Source organism: Grus americana, chromosome 10 (assembly GCF_028858705.1).
Source record: "Grus americana isolate bGruAme1 chromosome 10, bGruAme1.mat, whole genome shotgun sequence".
Classification (NCBI taxonomy): Eukaryota; Metazoa; Chordata; class Aves; order Gruiformes; family Gruidae; genus Grus; species Grus americana.
This window is the reverse complement of record NC_072861.1, coordinates 7,353,305-7,378,682: the sequence shown is the minus strand read 5'-3', so window position 1 is coordinate 7,378,682 and position 25,378 is coordinate 7,353,305. Positions and strand designations below refer to the sequence as shown.

The 25,378-nt window shown below is 37.8% G+C and overlaps 2 protein-coding genes across 14 annotated transcripts in view; one reads left to right on the top strand and one right to left on the bottom strand.

Moving 5' to 3' along the window:
* ENTREP2 (endosomal transmembrane epsin interactor 2) overlaps nt 1-25,378 on the top strand; it is a 143,747-nt gene that overhangs the window by 115,033 nt on the left and 3,336 nt on the right. For 3 of the 7 annotated variants that reach the window (XM_054836272.1, XM_054836269.1, XM_054836276.1), the window contains 6 exons: nt 475-613; nt 7,157-7,232; nt 10,014-10,589; nt 14,671-14,745; nt 15,428-15,756; nt 17,720-19,297. In XM_054836272.1, the coding sequence (XP_054692247.1) occupies nt 475-613; nt 7,157-7,232; nt 10,014-10,589; nt 14,671-14,745; nt 15,428-15,756; nt 17,720-17,905 (1,381 nt within the window). In that variant the 3' untranslated portion in view covers nt 17,906-19,297. Of the gene's footprint in view, nt 1-474; nt 614-7,156; nt 7,233-10,013; nt 10,590-14,670; nt 14,746-15,427; nt 15,757-17,719; nt 19,298-25,378 lie in introns of those variants that run through there. The other 4 variants (XM_054836273.1, XM_054836271.1, XM_054836270.1 and 1 more) reach the window with 3 other exon arrangements.
* APBA2 (amyloid beta precursor protein binding family A member 2) overlaps nt 19,972-25,378 on the bottom strand; it is a 122,688-nt gene continuing 117,281 nt past the window's right edge. For all 7 annotated transcript variants that reach the window (XM_054836266.1, XM_054836267.1, XM_054836261.1 and 4 more), the window contains 2 exons: nt 22,207-22,347; nt 19,972-20,730 (listed from right to left, as the gene is read on the bottom strand). In XM_054836266.1, coding sequence (XP_054692241.1) covers nt 20,659-20,730; nt 22,207-22,347 — 213 coding nt within the window. In that variant the 3' untranslated portion in view covers nt 19,972-20,658. The remainder of the gene's footprint in view (nt 20,731-22,206; nt 22,348-25,378) is intronic.

Below are 25,378 nucleotides of genomic sequence, written 5' to 3'. Positions count from 1 at the left end.
TTGCAAACTTGTTAGAATGCACCTGGAAATATTTGTGTTAAAGCACTGCTGTAACAGAGAAATGATTGAACTTAGCTAAGACAAGGCTAATAATATCTGAACTTAATGCAGAGATCAACTTAAAGGTGATCCTTTCACAGGTGTTAACATTATACACTTGAATATGAGATTTAATTTTCTAAGGAAATTCATGGAGTTGATGTGTATTATTGTGGAGTAGTGAAGAACATTCATGACTGCAAAATGGGCTAGTAGAGATGGCTGGCATCCAAAATGAAATACAATTTTTAAAGCTACCCAGTGAATGAGGGCTTCCTTTTTGGTTGTCTGATACATTTCTTCAATAAAATTCTTTCTAGTATATTGGCTCTGAATTCAGAGAACGCTCTACATCACTGTGGTGTAGGTAGTAGTACACCAAATAAATCCAAAGCGATTTCTTAATAATTAAGTTTGCGTGTTTGTGTTTTTAAGCAGAGGTCTCCATTTGGACTTCCCTCATTCCCCGTTCAGTGCTTTGTATGAGGTAACCATTAACAGCCCAGGAATGTTGTATCCAACTGAGCTTCCCCCTCCTTATGAGGCAGTGATTAGAGAGACGCCTGCCAGTCAGGTAAGGAAAGCCAAAGGCAATTCTTTACATAGTCTTCAAAGTGTCATGATGCGAAACAATTTTAGATAAATTCAATGATCTAAAATAATTTAGGAGTTAATGGTACTTTGGGAGAACAACCATTAGTACATATTTATATTCTCTAAACATATTTTTCAGACCGTTTCTTTCAGAAGCTTTAACTAACAAATTTTACTTAATGTGTATTCTTCTTATGTTCTTGTGCATGGTTGGGCAAGTGTTTACGCAAGTAGTAATATTTCAGCTGTTACCTGTTAAAGTTGTATGATACTGGATTGTCAGTAACAAAACCCTAGAAGAATGGATTGGCATCACCCAAGCACAGTGGTTTTCCTTATTTGAAAAGAATAATGCTGTTTTAAAATGAGATTACACTTCTTAATTTCTATAGGTAATAAGAAATCTTGATTAGGAAGCAGGTTTATTTTCTTAAAAACCCCTACAGTTGTAAAATATTTTTTATTCCAACTACTGGTGATGGTGGATTTGCCTCACTTTAATATACTACTTTTAGTTGGCGCACAATACGACAGTGTTGATTTAATAAGGAAAAAGATAACTGTGTGTCTAGTGACTTGTAAGGCTAATAACTTCTTTATGTTTGTATGTGTGTATATAGCATAGAGCTAATGGGTTTTGCTCTGTGTGCGATCTGAGCCAAGATAATTAGAAATTCCCATTTTAAGCTCTATGCGTAGGTAGAACATGTACTTAAAAATTCCCAACAAAATTCTCTGTAAATAACCTCAGATTAACAAAGTTAAAAATACACATTTGCAGTCCCCCAATTATGTCAGATTTCAGATCATGTTCTGGAAAAGTGCTGGGAGCATCTGGTAACGGTCTAGGTTCTTATAATGATGTGCTCTAGTCTTGACAGGATGCCTTGAACTCAGTGCCAAATGTATGCTTTAGTAGTTGTAAGATACAGCCTCCATAAGGAGGCTCCTATCAGGCACCAAAGTGCTAGAAACTGATTCCTACTTCAGTGTTACATTAGCTGATAAGAAACCATACAGAGCAAAGATTTGAATGATACAAGGGTAGGGACACGTTCTTGCTATGAAATAGCAATGAGTAATTCTTTATTACTTATACTTTTGACTGTTACAGTTTTAATAGCTTCTGTGTTATATGGCAGAAACAGTTACTCCTGAGAGTGCGTAACACTCTTATTCTGAACTTTGAGAAGGGATCCAGTATACTTCAGACAAATATTTATATTACACTTTCTGCCTTAGTTTTCACTATACAATGTCAACTCAACAGAAAGTAGAATTACAATGTACAGCCAAAGCTAATTTGAGCAAAGTTTTGCTTGAAGTGATTTGTGATAATTGAATCAGCTGTCACAGATGGGAAAATACTTAAAGTTGCTTTTAGAAACTAATTTCTTGCAGGCTTCCGTAAAAACTCATTCAATCAAACATTCTAGATATTGTTTATCAGTTATTAATAGTATACTGTGGAAATACGTGTGTTCAGGTTGCCAAATTGCACGCACATGACAGAGAGGAGTACTTTGCATTTCCCCAAATAATAACTGCTAGTAATTTTTCTCACATTGAGGGAAACCTCAACTGGAATGACAAAACTAAAGAAACTATTTAAAGTTCTGCTATTATACGCAAGAAAGTTATTAAGGCAATTAATAAGTGTCTGAGAAAAAAAGAACGTTGAGATGCACAGTCCACAACAAAAATACAATTAAGAAACTCCAAGATATGCCTAACTTTGCAGCTTCTATGACTGACAAAGCAGCTTCTGACAACTCTGCAACAATAAACAGGCCAAACATTGCACTACCTTTGATTTATTTGGCTATAACAAAAATAATAGGTATAAACTGCTTGTGAGTGAAGTTCTTTTCTGAACAGCAAAATCGGAGTTTCCAAGGCCATCTCCTTTCTAAAATATTTTTTTATCCAAGTTCCATCTTTTTTCCTTTACAGTAACTCAGAGGAACCTGCAAGCCCTGGAGGAGTTGATATTTTTCAGTGATTAAAAAAAAATTGGCAAAAGCAATATGAATTATATATGGTTTGCGGGGAAAGAGAAGGATTATATCTGTGATAAGAATTCACATGTAGTACTAAGTAAGGTTTAGAAAAGTGTCTATTTATACTTCAGCACAAAATCACTTTGAGCACTCTTGTAATTGGGATTACACTTTGCATGAGCGTTAACGTCCGGCAGCACAATAGCACCAGCATGTAACAAAACTATAATTTAACAAGACGTAATTTAAAGCAGCAAAGTCATGCAAGAAGAGCATGAGCTTTAATAAGTAGATGTATTGACTGTTATTTTTTGGCATCTGGAGTCAGCGTCAGTGCCTTTCCTATTCATCTCTGGCTACCTGGGTTCTGGATTCCAGAAGCATGTGTTCTAATCGCAAGTGAAAATGAGTGGTGATTTTTAATTTCTAAATGGTGATAATTATATGGTTTCTTACCAGGAGTGAATTTATACATGCCTGATAGTAGCTAGTTCAGAGAGCTTGTAGGAGCAAAATAACAACAGAGGTGCTGAGTATCAGATGTGACGTACATCAACAATGCTAACTGAAGCCTACACAGCGACTTTGTAGCCATATGCTTTTCTTGACCACAAAAGCCCAAATGTATTTTTTTGCAGTCAGTGTCCCAGTCGATCTGTGAATGGAGCCAAGGTCTAAGACAGTTTTAGGTCTACAAGAGGAACAAAATGGAGTCCTAAATTCTTATGTGACGCACATGCTCCCATGTAATATGTACCACGCTGCAGTACAGTATGAACTGAAATAACTAGATTTACAAATCCCTCAAAGGCAGACTTTGCAATGGAAATCATGGTAGAGCTTTAGCTACAGAAGTGCTTCTGGGAACCATTATGTAATAATGTCATAATTGTAAAACCTCTTACTGAGCATCAAGCAATAGGTTTTGTTTGTTTTTAAATGGATTGAGGTCCTTAGAATTTTATTAAATTGTATCAAATTAGACTCAATATTTCATGCGTTTCATGGACAGCAAGTGTCAGTGCTAATTTAAGTGGTTGCATCTAAGTAAAAATTACTGTTGTCATCTGTACTGATTAGGAATTCCCATTTTATGACTATGAAAGAAAAAGTGGTTTTTCACACTGTTTTCCATGCAAAGTATTGACTAGGATATAGAAAAGACAAGAACAAACAGATCAGGGTTCTGGGTGAATTATACCAGTGTGTGTTTTATAAGGTTTACTAACCTGTAGGCTGTGCAGGCTTGTTAAAAGCATGTCTGTCTTTCCTTTTCCTATTGATAGCTTAGTGACTGTCTTTACCAGCTTTATGTCTGAGGATGTGCAAGTCAATAAGGTTTTGTTACCCTAGGCTGTGCAGGAACCTGCATGAAACTGCATGCCATCCCTGTGCGAACCAAAACTGCCCTGACTAAAAATTGTTGTCTCCTACAATTAAAACCGTGGTTCTGCTTCCCCCAAGCAAGAAGATTAATCAATTCCAAATGCATGTAAAATACATTCAGCAATTATTTTTGTAGATGGGGAAAGAACAAGGGATGGAAAAGGAAAAATTAACACATCGATCAGATAAGTTTAAATGGTGTATGTTTGGCAAATTATGGCTAAATACGGGAAAAAAGAGAAGAAACCAAAATTATTTCTTCTGCATGCCTGAAATCTTGAAATCTCTTGTTTTCCCACTTTTAAGGATGCTAGTTATCAATGAGGCTTTTAAGAGATAAACCTTAAAGGTGATGAGTGCTTTTCTCTATGTGGCAGATTTTATGTAGAGGGGAATATTCACAGTCTTCCATTTGGTCTCAAGAAGCAGTTTCTGTGTGTGTAAATTTGTCCCATCTATTTGTCATGTTGTTGGGGTTTGGTTGTTTTCTTTTTTTTTTTTTTTTAATTTCCATGTTGTTCGATTCACATAGTAATGAGTCACCTCTAAGAATGTTATCTTGTTTATGCAGCCCCATGTCTTTAGGTATGTTGCTGCAAGGTTTGCAGCCTCTGTAGGAGCCTCCGAGATTGAGGCAGAGCCCAAGAAGGGACGTAATGTGCGGTGGATGAGGTTTTGTGTCCCTCTAAATTCCAAAGGATGTGAAAGGCTGACACAAATCTCATTGCAGGGAGGAGAGTGCTGAGAACAGTTCCTCTCTGTAGTTTCCCTGAGTAAAACATGAGTCCTTACCCTAGGTGAGCTGAAGAACTCTCAATATTAACACGTAACCACAAGGTAAATAGTTTGTTGCGCATGTTGGAGTACGCCTTGGGTCCATGGTGTGTTCTGTGTGAGCTCTGTTCCAACAAGATGTCGAAGCAGAGTACTGATAGCTGCTCTGTGGCTTGTGTCAAATGAGCTTAATTGTCTTATTCCTGGGTCAAAAAAATTCTGTCAATACTATAATTGTTCCCTTTGGCAAACTAAGCAGAGAATAATAATTTTAAAAAAGGACATGAAGATTGAACCATCATAATCTAGAAATGCTTAATAGGAAATTAAGGCATGTAAATACAATGTATGTATTTCTTCTGCCTGTAAAATAGTGTATTTTTTTTGAGATGCAGCTTTGTGATTTTAAGAATTGCTAAGCCAGCTTTTCTCACAAGCCTTAAGATGTTGTATATGCTTAAGAAGCTTTATATGCTGTATAATAATGTAATTATTTTAAATTTACTAGATCAAAGCTACAGATGGTTCTTTTTCATTAGTACAGGTTTGCCAAAACCTCAGCCTTGCATGTACCTCATTTTATAGTTATCAGGCCATATTATAGGTACCAGACAGTGACACTACAGCTGCCAGGTGACTGGGAGAACATAGAAGGTCAGTAAATGTTTCAGCACAAATATTAAGCAGATATTTTCCTGTCGATGTTTAAGAATTTGTGAAACTACCTAGATTTAAAAAGAACCCCTAGATTTTTAAAAAGAAACGAACACCCTTAAAACATTATGTTTTTTCTTCCAAAATGTAGTAAGTCTGATTGATTTTCTCCAGCAACAAAGAGCATTTGAGAGCACTTCTTTTCCAGTTAGTTCCTGGCAGTTCCACAGTTAGTTCCCAGGAATGGTCTGCAACTTAGAGTGACACCACCCATTTTAAAAATTTTTTTTTTTTTTTGTACCACAGATGCAATATTCTGCTTCAGTAAAGAAAGATACTTTAAGAAATTTCCAAGAAAATTGTTTAAAAACATGAGTGGTTTCACCTTTGCTTCCTAGTCCTCTATCCATCTATTGCTGAGTTAAAGTATTTCTTGTACTATTCTTTGTTTAGAGTTGTATTTGCTAACTCTTAGACCTAAAATCACTTCTAAAAATTAAATTTGTATCAGAAAAGGTTTCCTGATCACTTGATTGTAATAAGCTATGGATAGATATGAAAATATTAGTGAGCACAGTAAGTTATGCATATATATATATATGTATAGATATTAATCTACACTGGCATGTGCACTGGAAGCTCTTTCCTTAATAGCTGCAGAGTAATAGTGTCACATTCAATTTTTTCAAAGGCCAGATACAAATTAAGCTCTTGACAAAAAGGTTTTCACAGAGGTGACTGATGGTTATTTCTAGACTCTGTCACCAACCATAATAAGCTTTCACTAGTTAATTGTGGCCCTACAGACAGAAGCAGATATGATGCTTTCTGCTAAAGATGGTATCAATCTCATTCCCTTCGATTTTGATATTTTTCTCATTTATTCTTACCAGCTATTTATTGGCACCATTTTTTAATAATCATGATCCCAAAGAATTGCTAAAAATCTAATGAGACTGGCAATAAGGTCCAATCCAAAGGCTATTAAAATCAGTAGAAAGAAAATTTCCTAAATTTCAGGTGGTTTTATGGATCAAGTATTTTCAGCAGGACTGATTATGTATTTTGTTCACATGATTCTCAAATGTGAAGGGTAGTAACCCACTTAGATCCATCCTTTCAGAAAAAAAAGTGAGTCCTAGTATTATCTCCCTTCAACAGTCTCTGGTAGGCTGGAAAGCACCTGGCATCAGCCACGTTGGCTGGCAGTGATGTTAAAGGACTTAAAAATACATTAGGTGTTAACATCTCAGCAAATAACCAAAGGAAAAAAAACTGCTCTTGTGCTTGTGTTTATGGTTTCTGTTGTTCTCTATTTTAGGGTGATATAATGTGGTGGAAAAGAAGTATAATATGGAAAAATGTAGACTGTAGAAAGAGAGATTGCTTGTAATAAACCGCTTAGGTTTAAGCATTGCAGACATTAAGTTTTGTAATGGCCCACAGCCCCAGCTGCCTGTGAATTCAAGATGAATTTAGCTTCTAGATTCTGGAAAAATGAAAAATTGCTTTAAGCACATTCCTTTCCCCTGCATTTGTTCCTGACCCAAAGACATTGTAAAGTACTATATCTTTAAATAGCTTTCAATCTGAATAGCAACTTCGATGGTAGTTACTTCCATCCATGTGTTGTTAAGATCATCAGTGCTATACTTTGTTTTGGTAAATTGCAGATTAATGTGCTGTTTCATTAAACAATTTTCATTTAGGTCACTGGTACCGATCAGCAGGTATCCGAATTGAGCGTGGGGGAGAGGAACATGACCCTGGACTTCAGCACACAAGGTAATTATAGCATCAAGTTTGTCTACTTGATATTTTTGAGTGGACTTTTCCTTCTCTTCTGCCGTTCCCAATGGAGAAAAAAGCATTTGCTTTCAGATTGTTCATGGCAAGAAGAACGTTTTCACAGTTACAAACTGATGTGGCTGGAAATGCACAGGAGAGTTTTGCTCAACAAAGCATGCTCTGTAAAGCCCTTTGAGGCAGATACGGCAACTGTCATTTCTCTTTGAAGACTTATGCACATAACTGGCTGTTTGTTTCTCATTGTCAGAAACCATGGGTGCCTTCCTGGTAGTCCACATGCCTTCCCCTCAGTTTCCTGCATGGCTTCCAGAAGCCTGAATAGGAAGCTTGCTGCCTGAAGCGTAGATGTTGTGAATGCAAGTAGATGAGTAGCAGCACAGAGCCTGTTTATTTAAAATGTAAAAGTTACTAGAATAGGCCTCTCTACCATGTCGATATGGAGAGCTTTTTAAATGTTACAGCCTCAGTGGATCATGAGATGTTGAGCAGTTTGTATGAAATAATTATCTTAGTAAAACTTCCATTAAATACTTTTTCCACATCGTGTTCATATCGTATTAATGAATAGACTGGCAGGTGTTCTCAGTTAGTGCACTTATGGGCAGAGAGGTGGTGGCACAGTGGTCCAAGAAACAGTCCTCTCTCATCTAGCATCTGGAATGGGACTGACAGCTTAACAGGTAAGTGAGGAGCATCTGTTCCTACACAGAGCATCTGTTTTGTGAAGAAGGATTTCAGATTCCAAAGCAACCAGTGGTCACCTTTAACTACTGCTAAACATTACTTTCTTTTTCTTTTTAAATCCTGGTGTTTGACAACTGCAATGGTGTGTGACAACTGAAGGTGACTAGTTTTTAAGTGCTGCTGTTAACAAGGGCTGTGTCTACAGAGCTAGTTCCCAAAGTTCGTAAGTACATTTGGACTTCGCATCCACATGTGAAAAGCTAAATCTTAAGGCTAGTACTAGAGTTTTGACTATTGGGAAGCAGTGGACCAGCTCTCAAGCCAGGGTTTTGACATTACATACCGTGCTGTGCGCACATGAAAGGGAACTAGGAAGGTCCTCGGGCATGTTTTACTCATGTAAAATCAGTCAGGTGTCACCGTTCCGTGTCTTATGAGCAGTGATTGCATCTCATCTGCTCAGGCCCCTCCTCCTGCTGTCTATATTACCAGAAAACCCATGCCAGGGGATAGAGTAGAGTAGTAAGAAGCTGTAAATACAGCTTAAGGCCCTTAAGTCTGGGTAGCAAATGGTACAAACCACCACAGTCTAGTTATCAATTAAATCAAATCAAACCAGAGAGAATTTGAACAGTGAAGATCTGTGCTCTGAAGACAAGCACAAACTGGATGCTTTCATTTATCCATACAAACTTTATAGATATTTCAAAGCCTGAGTTAGGGAATATGTTGCAAAGAATCATCTAATTGGGTAAGAAATGTTTGGGGACTCATCACAAATATAAATGGTCCAATAAACCACCGCAGCTTTGCGCTAACACATAATAAGCGGTGCATATTATGCATTTTTAGCATAATGTAGATGCATAGATGTATTTCCGTTATTGATTATTATGTCCTTTTTTGCAATCTTATGATTGCTTTGTAAGTGTTACAAATTTATTTCCTGGAAGCCCCGAAAGAAAATAGTTGTTTTGATTAATTTTATGTAAGAAGAAAATGTCCTTCATAAAATCCAACCTCATGAATATTTGATTTTCATTTTGATAGTTAATTTCCCTATACTGTAGAAAGCTTTCTGCTTCCTAGATGCCAAAACATGGGAGCACTTAACAATTCACTAAAAGATCCTATTTTTCTATTCCTGAACAAAACAGTTAAAATACATTTGTCTCATCAATATGATTAGCAACAGCTGTTATGCAAAAAAGGAATAGAATTATGTAATTTGTATTTTGTAAATATTTTGATTTTTAGATGTAGAACTTCAAGGAATTCCAGTCTGATATGGGGAAAGTGTTGTCTGTATTATTGGAGCCTGGAGACTGGATCATCTAGTTTTATTTTTTTTATTTTTGTCATGACTGTGGGAATAATGCAGAGCCAAATACTTATTTGCATACAAGGAGTCCTTTTCATCTGTAATGTGTATTTGTAGACATGACAGAGGAAGCGATAACAATCTCGATTTTTAATACAAAGGGCTTCAAAGACAATGTGACCTTGCACAGAATGTTTAGCTTCTATCTGAAGTGTGTGTGTCACATATTTTGTGTGCCAGAGATGTTATACGATGGTGAATTCTCACGTGTAAAGAACTTAGATACGAGCTTCAGGGAAATGTTCATTGATTAGAAAGTGTTAGGTGCAAAGCTAATATTGACAGTAGTGATAGAATTAAAAGTGATCAGAGCTATGTTTTTTTCAGCACTTGTGTAAAGTTTTACTTTTTCTATCACAGGCAATCTCTCACTGTTTACCAGTGAAACGAGTAGTGAAAGAGCTGTTCCTGTCCAAATGTAGTTACAGATAATACTTTGGTATCAGTGCTCAAGCACGCTTATTAGTTGAAGAAAATACTTGAGGACAGCACAAATTCTTTGCTGAAGGACACTAGAAACAAGTAAATGACCAGTCTTTTTTGCTTTGGCATTCTGTCATCTGAAAGCTTTTGAGTAGTCATTGATGTACTTGCCAATTACTAAATTTAAATGAGTATATTGAAAACGGGGCCGGGGAGGAATGGAGAGGGGCAAGAAGTCTTGATTTCTTTCTGAATCTCTTGGTTTGCAGTTTCTGTTGAGAGCACCTCCTTGATAGTCTCAGAGGATGTTGATATCCCAGACCGTAGCTGCTCCTCTGAAGATCTTTGTTCGCTGGAAGTTCAAGGATCTCTCCATTCTGCAGATCTTTCTCCATACTGTACAACCCCCAAAGGGGCTACGGACCAGAGCTGCAGCACCCGCTGCAGGTTCCGCAGAACTCGCTCAGAGGGTTTTCCTGATGAGGATGACAGTCCCCGCAGCCAAGCCTCTACAGACAGGTCTCAAGGACAAGAAAAGAATTGTGCCTGTGGCAGGTCCTTGGAGTCTTCCTCAGAGAATTTCAGCCCCTCAGAAAGAGAACTGCAGTGTTCTGCTCAAGAGAGCAATGCCACGCCGCCTTTGAAACAAAAGAAAATCTGCTGTGCGGTCTTTAGCCAGCCTCCTGTCCCTTCCCAGACCTCTCCCTGTTTTGGGTCTGCAAATAATTCATCGTACGCAAGCAGCCACGAGAGTGCTGTCCGGCACCATTCCATTACAAAATACCGAATTTCAAATATAGTCCGATCAACTAGTGACCCTGTATCATGTTCGTCCCATACAGAAGGTAGGTGTAGGACCACAAGGCTGACAGAGCATGGAATCAATGAGTGGTATGTGATTTATGCAGCAATTGGTGCTGCTGGGAATTATATGAAACGTTCCGGTGAAGGTTGACTTATGTGTGAAGGCTTTAGTTCCATGCACGAAGATTTTTAAGAATGGAAATGGGAAAAGTGACAGAGGGAAATTAATTTTGGCTTTTCTAAATTGTACCAGCCTTTCTGCAGAGCTCAGAAACCTCTCTCTTGAGTAGATGCTTGCACCTCTCTGTTACTGTTATACTGAGAAGCTAAACTAAGAAGTTGAATGGTAGCTGGGTTCTCTTTATGAAACGATTAACTGAGCTGTGACGCTTGTAATACAGCAGGTTGTGTTTCCTGAAGGTGACACCGACATTGACAGTATCGGTGCATGTCAGAGGCAGCCAGAGTGTGACAAGTTGGACCATACGGGGAGAAGTTTTAAAGGACAAAGAAATGAAAGATGAGGCGCATGACAAGATGATAAAGGAAAGCTTTTGAGTGTCGTGGATAAGCATCTTCCGATATGAATCTCCTTTTAGACAAGTAGGGAAGAAGAGAGGAGATGTTGTTAGCTAAACAGTGTATTTTCATAAAACTCAGCTTGTTAGTGGAAAATAAATGTTTGCTTTAGTAGAGAATGGCTTGATCAAATAATAGCAGGAATGTAGAACTGTCTAAACCATTTGAAAAATGCAGGTTTTACAAAAGGATGTAAGCTGTTTAGAAGTAGTTTGAAAGCTGGAGAAGTGGTTTGAAAGTAAAGATTAAAAGCTTTGTAAGATGTCCTAGATCGTGCTGTTCCAGATGCGTTCACTGGGTTTTCTAAGGGATCTAGAGGAAGAATCATGTGACTAGCTCAAAACAAAAGTAGACAAAATGCTGAAATAACTGGTTTAATTTAGGAAGATATGTTGGTTCTATTACACTTTTTGCATCATTATTCTGTTTCTATGAATTTCAGAGACCTCCTACTTAGCTCAATAATTGAATATCTTTTACCTTTAGAAATCTAGCCTCAGCATCCTGTTCAGGAAACGTGAATCTTTAATCTAGAAATCTGCATTTATTTTATAAAATTTACTCTGCTAGGATATATACATGCTGTGAAGCTGCTGTGCAGACAGTAAGTAGGAATTTCTGAATCCTTTCTACTGTGCCAAGGACAAGAAGAACAGCCCTTTCTCTTCTGGATCACGCTCTGCAAGTTTTCCATATTGTGCTCCATATGCTATCTGAGTTGTGTTTGAGAGAGCGCTTACTGTAGGCAGCCATATCTACGTGTTCTAGCTGACTGCAGGGACACCTGGTAGAACAGATGCTCTGCCTTCATTTTTAACATGCCCTAAATACATCCATCATCTTTTCTGGAGAAGTGGGATTATGGGAATTAGTTTGACTAATTTCCAAGTTCTTAGCCCTATGTGAGTCAAGGGACACGGGTTGAGCATTACTGAGATGTAACTGGGCTTAGCAAAGATTGTAATAAAGGAGCAGAGGAGGTTCTAGAGATACTGATGTACACACAGCAGAGGGGGGGCAAGAGAAGAAGTAACTCGGAGGGAACGTGTTTGTGCTGACCTAGTTTGCTGTTCTTTTGCTGCCTACAGAAGACTTTAAAATCTTTCAGAGAAGCACTTGAGTCTAGATGTGCATATTTCTTTCATTTATATATTTGGCAAACTACAGTTTGCAAAATTTTACTTTGTGAAGGTTTTCACAACTTCACATTGCTTCTCCTTCCTCTACTTTTTGTTGAACTCTATTTGGAAATCATACATAGGTTAGAAGCAGCACAGTTCTCGTAACATGTACCGGCTGTTTGTAGCAGCCCTGAAGCTTTTTTTTTCCTAAGCTGTGACACACAGCTGAAGTTCTTTATAGTCTTTATAACTTTAAAAAGGCATTTGATCTACAGGTTTCATGGCTGGCTATTGGTATATAGATCTTGCTGCAGAATTCTAAAATACGTCCACAGAGTTGAACGACAGGCAAAGAGAAAGGGAAGCAACTGAGGTCCATCAACTAACCAACCCAGAAGAAAAAGTGTTTGGGTTTTTTTTCACTAACGTGCACTTATTTTTCAAAATTGCCCTGGAGTCAAGTAGACTGACCATATGAAAGACAGAGCTGTAACTGCATATCGTTAATCCTGATAACTCATGCAAGAGACATAGTGTGGATTTTGGAGAACTGAAGGGTGGGGGAGCTTCAAGCATGTTCACAAACGGGAAAATACAGTGGTCAGATTGGTAAGCAGGGTTTGGTTTTGTCTTAGGACCATGTCTTTCTATGTGAAGAAAAATCATTAATTTTATCTTCTGCTTAACCTCCCTGTAGATGTCAACATGAAGAGATTTAGAAGCACAACCTTGAAATTTACTGCACAGAGTTTTGTTAAATGGGTCTTGAATGTTACTGTGATTGCAATGCACACAGGTTGGAACATAAATTATTTGACACAGGGATGTTGCACGTGTGCAACAGCGTAGTGACACAACAATCAATGAGATCTAAGAAATCAGTAATCTGGGAATTTTAACGCTGGCATAAAACTCTGGGCTTTTAGGTCAATAAAACACAATTCATGTGCTTCAAGCACATCTTGACATGATGGGGTCTTTATGGTATGTATAGGCAATAATTCTCCCATTGATCCTTTAATGCTGAGAGTGAGCTTATTTATTTGTTTTGAAATATCTGTCATTCCTAGTAGAGAAATTCTAGATGAAAGTTTAGTTTAATAGATGCCTTTATAGTCACTGTGTAGTCCCTGGACAATCTAAGTGTGGTGGGTTGACATGCAATCTCTGTAAGGAATAGTTCCCTCCTTAAAAAAAAAAAAAATTACTTATAAATCAGGAGTTTGCATGTTTTTCTGTCTTTTCCCTGTAAAGTTTATCATAGCAAAGGAGGACAAAATCAACTTCTAGCACTGATAGATAAATAAACTTAACATATAATCAAATATGATAGACTATGTGGCTATATCAGTTAAGTGCCTGATAATTCAAGATAATGTCTAGTGGTGCAGTTTTGCCTGTGCCACAAGTACATTAGGCAGCATAATAATGGATGGGAAGAAAGAATCTCTGAAGCGTCTCCTCTTAATAAGCACGCCATCATTCATGTGTTGCAGTACTTCAGCATAATAAAGCAAATTAAAGACAGAATAGAAGCTGTCTCTCTTCATTTCTTACAGATTTTCTATGTTTGTAGCATACAAACCTTTGTTTTCCTTCATTTAATTATTCACTCTACCAGAGAGGATTATACCAGCTTTTCATTATAAACTGTCTCTGAAGATATGAAAGAAAACCTAATCTACCTAGAAGTTCAAAATAGTTTTCAGTCTTGGAAACAGATGTAAACAGCCCTAGCATAAATGTGAGGGTTTATTCCATCTTGACTGTCACAAGCTTGAAATCAAAAAGACTGCACTGGTAATTACTGTATAGTGTGATTTCATCATCATTGATCCTTGTGCTGGCATCCCAGAAACTCTTTGTCATTAGAAGGCAACTGTGTCCAGAGCTGTTGGTAGGTCCTCTGTAACCATTTGTTACTGACTGGATCATCAGTAACCGTAATGGTCTCCTACCCATTAATTTAATCAGTGGTCCTGCAAAGAATGAGAATTTATAAAAAAGGAGGTAGAAATATTGACTAAAATGCTGCTTTTGTAGAACTAAGAGGGATTCATCTTTCTTGGTTTTCCTGTTTTCTAAGATAAACTCTGTCTTCCAAGGAAATACAGGAAAGTCTGAGGTCTGCCCCTAGCAGGGAGCCTTCCATACCTTCAGCCCTTAGGCCTGAAATACTTAGGCTTTGATTGCTGTATAACAGAGAGGAAACCGTCAAGCAGGAACTAGATCTTTGTTTGTATTTATTTAACAGCTTGTAGGACATTTTTGTGTACAGTATCTTCTCTTTACGAATGGACATCTTGAAAGTAGTATTTCTTCTGAGGAGATAATAAAAGATTCCTGTGTATTTTTCCTTGCTTTGGGCAGAGGATAGCAGGGGCTGATTGTGCTCTTTCTGTGTGTCTCTCTTTGGTTCAAGGTGATAATTGTGCCTGGACTCCTATATGTAGCCAGCGTGGAGATGCAGGATTATCTCCAGCTACATTAGAAACAGGTGAGGATCCATTTTCTAAAGCTTAATCATACAGATTTCCTTCTTTTAGTCTTAAAAATAATTAAAAGCTTCTGATAGAGAAATAAGCTCCAGAAAATTTCGGGCAGAAAAATCACTTACAGCATGCATATATGATGTACAATGCTGATGGAACCAGCCTTTGAGTGAAAATAAATGTTGCTAATGAAGTCCTCTGTTTTAGTTTAGCATTTTTGCTTTCTCTATATTTCTTCCTAATCTCTCGTGTATTATTCACTGCTTATAATTTTCAAGGCCTAGGAATAAGGGGAACTTTATCCTTAAGGGGGGGAGGGGCAGGCCTGTAACATTATAAGTTCCATATGTAACACTGAGTAGCTGGTGTTTCCCATTATCATTAATGTCAACTGAAATCCCTGAAAGTACAGGTACCAAAAATGTCTGATATTTGTGAAGTACTTTAATTACCCACCCACTCATCCTGAATGCAGTTGTCCTTGGTCATGGGAAAGACTCTTTCTCTTGACCCCAGGTTAAATACCATTTTGCAATGTTTCCTTGATTGTATGTTTTTTTATTCTTCAGAAAAAAACCAGACATTTTATGACAAAGTAAAAACTTTTGTGACAATATTTGTTTTGCACTTTTTCTTCTTCTTTTTTTAACTTATTACTTTAAAGATATTCTTCCCCCCCTTTTTTAGTTCCTGTTTCTGGTTCTCATATGGCTGCCTCTGCTTGTCAGCATTCTTTGAGCAGTTTCCTACCAACTGGAAAACAGAGGGATACAAGGAAAACTGATCTACATCTAAAGCCAAAGGCTTTGCACACAGTCTCAAAAGAGCGACCACACTCTTTAGTGGACCTTAAGGCCTACAAAGACACAAAAATTTTAGTGGCAAAATTTTTGGAACATTCAAACTGTAATCTTCCTCCAGAAGTACGTCATGTAGTGAACAGCATACGATCAGTAATAAAATCTGATGAGAGACACATGGAAGAAGCCATCTTCAGTGCCAATATTATAGAGCAGGTAGGCCACTTAAATTCTAAAGATTTGTTCAGCTGTGATAGACACATACCTTATTTAAATGTTTTTACAATTTTAAGTACTTAGACAATTCCTACAAAAGTTCTTTTATAGTAACATGGCTTCAGTAAGAAATAATTAATATATATTGGGCAGCAATGCATTTTACACTGAAGCACTCAGAAATGCATTTCAAATTCTTCAGCTGGATACGGTAATATCCTAGGAAATCTATATGGAATTGATAATCATCCTGTCTTACTTATTTCCAACATCTTTCTGCACCTGCGACTGTTCCATACACAAATTTGTGTTTATATAAGGAGATACACAGAACTGACTTGGAGCTGCTGTGTTTTCAGGCAAATGTATTTGTACAGGATAAGCTACTCACTGAAAGGAACAGGTAGATATACAAGCAGGGCCACGATCTATCAAAACAGAACAGGGCAGTTGCTGGCTAGTAGAATGATAAAGACCCTTGCTGGTTTTAAGAAAAACAATTGAGAAATGGTGCTCTTCCAAAGGAAAGAATAATGCGTCTTTCTCACCTTGAGTGAGAATAAAACAGACGCAAGGCTTGGAAGGAATCCTATAAAACAAGGGAATTAGTAGCAGCAACAACTTTTATTATCGAATGTTTAATAATACATCTTTTTTGCAGGAAGAAAGGTGATGAATCACCTCTTGCTAGTATTGTTACCAGTATGACGGCTATGGAAGTGAAGTTCCTTTTATGCTGTCAGATTGGAAATACAGACTGCATTTAGCACTGAGTAACCATGTTCAGGTTGCCTGTGGGGTCTCCACAGAGCTGGGCAGATGGTTAAGGATACACGCCGGGGGGCTTTTTCCCCCGCTTCTGAGATACTGCCGTTCCTATGGTATTAGTCTGCTGATCCCTAAAGGAGGGAAACCCGCTACGTATTAAAATAGGATGTAATAACCCTTAAACAGCACATGAGTGTGATGTGTAGCAGGAAACGTACACATTTAATAAAGCTTGCTGCAAGATTAATTTTTCTAACTATGAGGGAGAGCAAAGAAGTAGCACTGTTATCAGTTACCTCTGTAGTCACAGGGGTAGAAAAGCAGTACTATCATGACATACTTAACAGACTATCAGTATGGACTTACATTTTAACATTGTTATTGCTTTACAAAATTTCTGGATCATGAAATCCTCAAGGTTAGAAAGTTGAAAACAATTTTCTTTAAATGAAAAAAACATCATTTCTCACAAAACAAAACAGTTATTAAAAAAATGTGAGTGTTTATGTATATCATAAAGCCAGAAACCAATGGTGCAATTTTTATCCTGTGTGCATTTCTTAGATTTAGGGAGACATACGGGCTTTTCACATTAAAGAAATAATTTTAGTACTTATTATTAATTAGTGAAAGTCCAGGACATCTCAGCAATCTACTTAAGTCACAGAATTTTTGGTAAAATAGTTGTATAATTCAGATTTGTGAAATAGCTTGACAGTTCTATTAACACCAATATGTTTGTCTACCAGGCTTGCACAGTTTTAGTTCTCTTCCACCCTCAGCAAAGCTAGTGAAGCATGTCTTTCTCCTAAAAAAAAAAAAAGATGAGTTTAATTTGCCCCAAACTTATATTTGTCAATTATAAGGCAGAGCTGTCACCTTTTCCGCAGGTTTCCTTTTCATTTGTATAGAGAGAAACAAAAACTTGTTTGTGCCTTTGTTGATGCAACGCTAGAGTACAGATACCTCTCAAGCCTGACTGTGGCTTCTTCCAGCAGCCAACTCAGCCCTGAGCAGTTGTAAGGACAGGAGGAGCGGGAGGGTCTCTGGATGGCTGCATAAACACACATCTCCTCTGGGAGGGGTCCATCATTTGATAACTTAAATGATATTCTAGGAGTGAACCTTTTAAATGGAAACATTTCTTACCCTGTTTTCCCCATTTTCTCTTTTCCATCCCTGCCCTTTTAAACAGGTAATTACAAGTTCCCAGCAGAATGTGAATACCTCTAGAAAGCGACTTCAAGAAGATCTCCATCTCCAGAGCTGCGGTGCTCTGAGCTCTCCAGTTGCCTTCTTACGTAGGTCCCATCTCACTCGCAGTTTAGAGCGGGACAGGCCTCACAGTTTAATTGGAGTTTGCCGGGAGACCATCCTTTGATAATATTCACAGGTATGTGATTCCAGCAGAGAGAATTCAGGAAGAAACCAGGACTGGGAGAAACACAAGTAGTGGATGACTTAAAAAGGAAAAAGTGTCTTCCTTTGGAATTCCACTTTTTTCCAATAGCAGGAGGAGAACACCTGTTTTTTCTGAATGTAAATTTCAGCCCTGATTTTTGCAAAATTTTAACTGATTTATTAGTAAAGTCATAACAAATGTTTTCCCAACCAGAAATGCATTTATTTCACTGTATTTATAGAAATGCTACTGATGCTGCCTAGCATTTCATGAAAACCATTGCAAAACTGCCAGAGACTGGCTGTACAACTTCAGAGTTGTATTTATTTAATGTACCTCAAAGTGTTTTAACTATGATCGGTGTTTTAATAAAAAGTATTTCTGGACTTTGCTTTTTCAACAACTGATTGGGATAGAAATGTAAAGGTGATTCATATGCACATACAGTGCTGCTTCTAATCTATTTTTTGTGTCTTTCATGCCAGGCTAACTCATCTGTCCTATTAAAACTGCTCCCTGTCCCGTTCCTCCCCCCCCGCCCCATATATTGCCCTTTTAAATTTGGGGTTTATTTTTGCTTTGTTCTGAATGCTGCTGAGTTTATTAATGGAGTAGCGTATGCTATTGAAAACTGACGCTTAAGTACTCTGAGAATTGTGACCAAAAGTTGCATTAGGGAAGAAGTCTTTGAAATTCTGCATTTCCAAAAAGCAGATTTCATAAGCTTTTTACAAACACCAAGTGATAGGAAGTTAGATGGATTTTTATCTAGCAGAGCCTTGAACATTTTTCAAAAAGAATTGTTACTCCAATTAGTAGTTTTGACAATTGTATTACTAAAACATGTCCTTGTAGTTCTGCTGCTTTTATGATTTATATAACATTGATCTTAAAAAACAAAATAAATGGAAAAGTAAGTATCATTGACACTAATTTGATTACCAGCATAAACACAGGTCTGCCAGCAACGTCTTCCAGTGCAAGCTTCGTCCTGGTTCTCTCAGAGGAAATTGGAAAGGCCTTAAACCAAAGGTTCTCATAAAGAACCTACCACAGGTTGACGTTTCAGGGGTTTAATTTTTTTGCAGCAGTGCTTGTCAGTAGCGTTAGTTTCCATTTGAGGTTTAATCATATACTGCTTTCATTTGTGTCACTCTGAGCTGGGCAGACATCCTGTGAAAAGGTCATAAAGGAATGTAGCTGAAGACAGGTAGTTTAAGTTTTACAGAATCATCTATTCTAATGTTATTTTAATTATAGCATGCCTCTGTATTGATGTGAAGTCACAGTGACATCCAGTGGTGGCCACAACGTATGCTAATTGAAAGCATCTACTCCTCAGATAATAGTGATACACCAATTCCTAATTCAAGAGATGAATTTCTTTTTAAAAAAACCCAACCATCTGTGACCATTGCAACTGCACTTAGATGAAGAATTAAATGGTCTTCTACTTGGATTTTTTTATTACGTAAACTTACACAACAAACAAGCAAGCTTCCTTTATTATTTCAGATTTATTAGTGATAGTAGGTTAATTCTTTCCTAAGGTCAGTTGCATGCAACACACTACTCCTTGAAGTACAGTCATCTAAAGCTCTTTAGTTACTGCATGGTAAGGCTTCTTAAGTCACAGTGTATTTTCTTCAAGGCCTTGGCCAAAAAAAAAAAATCTAGACAAAAAATTACACCAATTAACATTTATCTCATAAGGAATACAACTTTACTACTAGGATTTTTTTATCTACACACATTCTAATACGGCTGATGGTGCTAGGTTATTTGTCAAAACAATTTACATTCAGAACACATTGCCTTAGGAATAAGAATGCTTTATAAAAGACAGAAACAGGTAAGCATGGCTTTCCCATTCTGAGCTAATATAAACAAAAAGGTAATATGCAAAAAATCAAAGAAAAAAAAAACAATCCAGCCCAACACATACACTACACAACCTGTGCAATAAGTTATCCATGAAATAACTCTGTTAAATCATAAAAATCACAAGCATTAAAAATAAATATGTATCTAAATAAATATTTTGATTTTTATCTTGTGGCAATTATTCTTTATTTAGCATATGAAACACTTGTTACATGTTTATGTTCACACCTTGCCAAACAGGTTACACTTGTCATAACAATACCAAGTACTACAGTGGTTTTCTGTACATTAGAATCTAAAAGTTTTAACTGCACACGTTCCTTTCCACTGAAATACCATCTATTCGGCACCAGTTTTGAAATTAAGCAAAGCCATCATCAGTATTGGACCACTTTATGGGACTGGGATTTTTTTTTCAACTTGAGGCAGCCATAACTTTCTCTAATTGCTTCTCTTTGCCATTTCCTGCAGTCTCATTCATCAAATATTCACATTCACCGTGTTATCAAACAAGACAGACATACATACATCACTCCACATAAAGGTTACAAATAAATATGTTTTAAGTTCTATGAGAAAAGAGTTTAGAAGATGTTGCAAAATACTGAAATGTTTTACAAAGATTTGTGTGAGTGATTATTGTCCTTGACCATCCTTCTCATCGCTTTTTGGCAAAGAAATAAAAAGGAAGGAGAAAAAAGGCAGAGACACCTGTCTGTTCCTTGTTTTGGAGTCCTCAGGTCAGCTTCAAAGCCTTTCATTCATACAAAATACAAAATTCTCTTCAGCTATGAGGGCTTCAGCTTTGATGGAATCATTTAGTTATTTTATTGCAAGAGAATCGCATGCTAGATGTATAGGGGTGTCTCTTGTCCGGTTAGGAGCCTGAACATGGCAGCTGGCATAGTCTTCATGTGAATCTGTCAATTGATTTACACAGAAAGTGACACAATTGTTACTAGTAGAAAATAATGCCTAAGGCCCAATCTGTCTCTCCCTGTGGTGGTTAGTCTATTCATTGTCCTGCTTTCTATGGATGTGAATGTCACCGAAGTTTTCTGGTTCTAACAAGCAGGTTTGTTGTCTTTGCTTTTCTTGTGTGGGTTTGTTGCTGCTTGGTTTAGGTTTTTGTTTTGTTTTGTTTTTTTTTTAATGAAGACAGGATGCAACATTATATAGCTAAAAAGATACCTAAACACTTTCTAGTGTTATACCCTAGTCCAATTAGAGCCCTTAGAAGCAGCGCAAACCTCTCTGAAAATTCATTCTGCTGTTCTGGTATTAACTGAACTTAGATTTTTCTTCTGTCTTCCTCCCTGTGGGACTGTCATTTTGTACATATTTTGTCCTAACTGGAGCATGATCCTCTGAACACAAATCTTAGACTGTATCACCTGATAGTTAAATGCCAGTCAAGAGTTTGGTGGAGCAGGTTCTCTTATGGCTAGTGTATTTAAGTTCTCTCTACAAGGAGTACTGTGATAACTGTCAGAGGAATTTTACAGACTAACAGGATTAACGGCAGCAGGTAACCAGAGTTGTATCAGAACTGTAGTAACAGCTGTAAGGACCTATCAGACAATGCAAGAGGAAGGAAGGTAAACTTTACTAAGTGATAATACAGACCCACACCAGCCATCCGCTGCCTTGGTATGTTGGTGTCTTCGTGCAGAAAAAAAGTGTTTCAGACTGTCCTTGTATGTTTAGTGAGATGTTATGCAGCAAAGACGTACCATAAACGCATAGAGGATCTACTGAAATCTACAGCTTTATTCCTGCCAACGTGCACGTACTCGTATTTTCCAAGTATCATTTCCCACAGGAAAACAAGTTCTTTTTGATTTTTGGCAAAGGACCTAGTGGAAGATCTGGCCAGGGTTGTGCATGATCCTACCACTAACGTCAGTAGGGATTTTGATAAACTGGAGGATCTGGTTCATGCATTGCTGATTTCTCTAAAAGTACTGGAGAGAGATGTCTTAACTTATTCCCAAGGTAAGTTGGAAATGTTCAGTGGAAATGAAATTATTAAAATACGTACCAATTTGAATCTCTCAGCTCTTTGAATATTAATTTATTTCCGTGGCAGATGCCAAGAGACATTTTCATAGCTAAAATGCTTGTGTGATTTCTTCCCTTAATTGATTGGTTTAATTCAACCAGTAGGTTGAAGGCGCCAAATCACGCTAGGAACTCTTGAAAATGAGTGAGAAAATGCAGTGAATGGGCATCTAATTGTTCCAAAAAATGTTCTGTTAATTGTTTGTTATTAATGCTCAACTCTATTTTACTGAGGTGGTGGTTTTGATACCACGTTAAGACACTCTTTTTCAACTGAAAAATATACTCTTCCAACAGTTTTAATTCCTTGATGAAGTATTTAACTGTTTTCTTACCTCTCCCACTGAATTAGACAATGCTTGTACTATCTTCTCATGAGCAGTAGCAACAACGCTTTGTCCATTGATCTCAATAATACGATGTCCTACTCTTACTCCTCCCCTCTCAGCTATTCCACCTCGCATCAAGCTGCAAATCTGTCAAAAGAAAGCAAAGTTTATTAAAGTTTAGAAATGTTATAACGTAGCAGTTACTAGGATTAAATAATGAGTGGTGACACTGTAAGCATTCCAGAAGATGCTTGTGGAAAGTATTAAGCAATACTGTGAGTTTTAAATGTTGGTTTAGGTTTGGTTGGTTGGGGTTTTTTTCATTTGTGGTGGGTTTTGTTTGTAATTTGCAGAAATTTTGATAAAAACAAACAATTTTTCTTTTCATTCTCATGGGCTGGGAACATATAAATACCTAACACAGTGATACAGATAGCAGCCATGCAAGAGAGTGGAGTTAGTGGGAAGAGAGAAGTTTTATGTACTATTGGGATAGGAGAAGAAAGTGATTTTTAAATATTTCTGACTGTGCCACCTGGACTCCTTCTGCAAACTACCACATTATTCTTTCTGAATAATGGGGAGATATAAAAAGTGCTAAAGTAAAAATTAATCTACAACAGCGGTTTTTTCACATGGGAAAAAACCTGACATCAAGCTGAATCCTTAACCCCGCACAAATGCTAGTTTAGGCTGCAGGAAAGGATGATGCCGTATGGACACTCTATATTGAAAGCTGGTGATCTGTAAAAAGGGTCACAAAGACATAAGGAAAGATCTATCTGAATGACATAAGGAAGAAAATTTTTATGATGAGAGTGGTGAGGTACTGGAACAGGTTGCCCAGAGAAGTTGTGGATGCCCCATCCCTGGAAGTGTTTAAGACCAGGTTGGATGGGGCTTTGGGCAACGTGGTCTAGTGGAGGGTGTCCCTGCCCACAGCGGGGAGGGGGGGGTGGAACTAGGTGATCTTTAAGGTCCCTTCCAACCCAAACCATTCTGAGTCTATGAAATGTGCAAATTCTGTTTCTTTTTACAGGCTGCTCTCAGCATAGTGAACTATGACAGCTTGTTTCCTGTGCCTCTGCAGGGTAGAAAAGGGCACTCTGCTCTCCCAAGCCACTGCTTTTCTCCATGTTTTACAGTGCTGCTGGACATAGGGAACTTAGGATGAAGGCAAGTCAGGCCGTTCTTTCAACTGGCAGCTGCAGGTACCAGTAAAGAACCAGGCACAAGTTTTGACTTTTATGCCCCCTACAACAGGGGAATAATTCTACAAGAAGAGGTACGTTCATCAGGCATAGTCCCAGCAGACACTGCTACTTAACATTATTCCGAGGTCACAACATGCATGGTGTACAGGCAGAAAAAAAAATCTCAATCCAGTACGGGGAATTTAAAAGAATATTTCCTCCTCAGCAACAGTATCTGTGCTATGACAGGGCCTTCTCTGGCCTGGACAGCTGTATATTAGATAGAAATTGTTGGTAAATTATTTCAGAAGACTAAGCTCACACAGTACGTAAGGCAGCTAATGTATCGCTTGAATCTCTGGAACTGAGCAGAGCTTAGCAGTGCTGAGAATTACCTTTTGTTTACTGAGAAAAAACCTGCTCTTGGAGGAAAAGGAATGTGAGTGCTAGAGTATCCAGTGATGGCTGTTTCTGCAGTTACTGTCAATGGTTAGAATCATATGCCAAGAACTATTATTTGTTGAGATCTGGTAATTTGCTCAGAGCTAAATACAAGTATGATAAGATGTGGCTTGTGTCCCAGTGAGTTTGTAATCTAATTCAGAAACACAGTGTGTGGGGAGATGGCCAGGCTGGAATATATTGAAGGTGAAATGTCTGTGGTTGACCAGAATCTTTTCTGTATGACGCTAGCAGTTTCCTTTAAACTCCTCTTCACAAATAATGCTGCTATAAAAAATGAAATCCCTTCTTACTCAACATCCAGGTTGTCTGAGATGGGAAGCAAAAATACATAGTTATTCTTTGTTTATAAAAGGCCTTTCTCAGCCTTCTGAAAAGAAGACTTGCTCCTGCGGTGAGAGTTCTCTTCCGCCACGCTATCATTAGTGGCTGTGTTTTACCTACTGTGGTGTTAATAAACTGTTTCTAACGGACTTTTAGGGATAGAGGCACCTTCAGGACCCTTCACAGAATTACATCTTGAATTTCAATCAATCACGTACAATATATTGTTTTGCAGGTAGTCTACCTTCTAATCATATAGCTGACAAGATAAGCTGTACTACATAGACCTCCTCTTTTATTGAAAGCTTCTCAATTCGTCTCACTGTTAGAATAACTGTTTGCTCCTTGCCGTTGGGGATTGTATGCAATAACCTAAAAGGACAAAAAGCACAATGTGCCAAAAGAAACCCAGTAAATATATTTTTCACAGTATAAAAGAAAATATAGAGACAGTACAGCCAGCTGAAATAAAAGCTTTCAGAGCAAATGGAAATGTGACCTCTCACCCCACTGGCATAAAGGAAAAGATAACGGCTTGCCTATCTATCCAGAGCACCTTTCATTGTGTGGCTCTCAAAGCACTTTTAATACCATCAGTGAATTTCTTCTTTCTAACAGCCTCAGACATAGGAAGTGGTCTCTTCATTCGATGCTGTGATTCCTCTCAGGGAAGGGAGTCAGCTTCCTTTGTGGGAGCATTAACTATTTTAATGAGGTAGAAAGAGAAACAGCCACAGAGCCCCAGTGGCTCTGCCTAGCCTCACAGATCCTGTTAGGCTAGAGACAGAGTGCGGATGTAAAGAAATACTATGTACTTAAAGCACACATTTACGTGGCTCCTGGATTTGCCACGGGCTGACTCAAGGCAGCCATTTGTCTCCAGCCAGTGGAGCTATGGCAGATTAGGCTGGCAAGTTTAAGCTGAGCAGTTATCACTAAGTAAATCTGATTCTATTCAGCCAGGATTGTTCAGCTTGCTATACTTGTTGAACATGGTGACAGCTGTAGCATTATTAAATAAAGCATGACGGATCTGGATCTTCTTGTAAGCAAGAGCCTATAGTCTATTTACTATGTAAACTGAAGGAAAAAAAAGAAAAAGAAAAAAAAAGTTGTAAACCATACTGGTTCAATCCATTCAGGTAGTACAGATTCTACAATGTCTTAGCCAAGCGGCAATGCATCAGGTGTGAAACTTC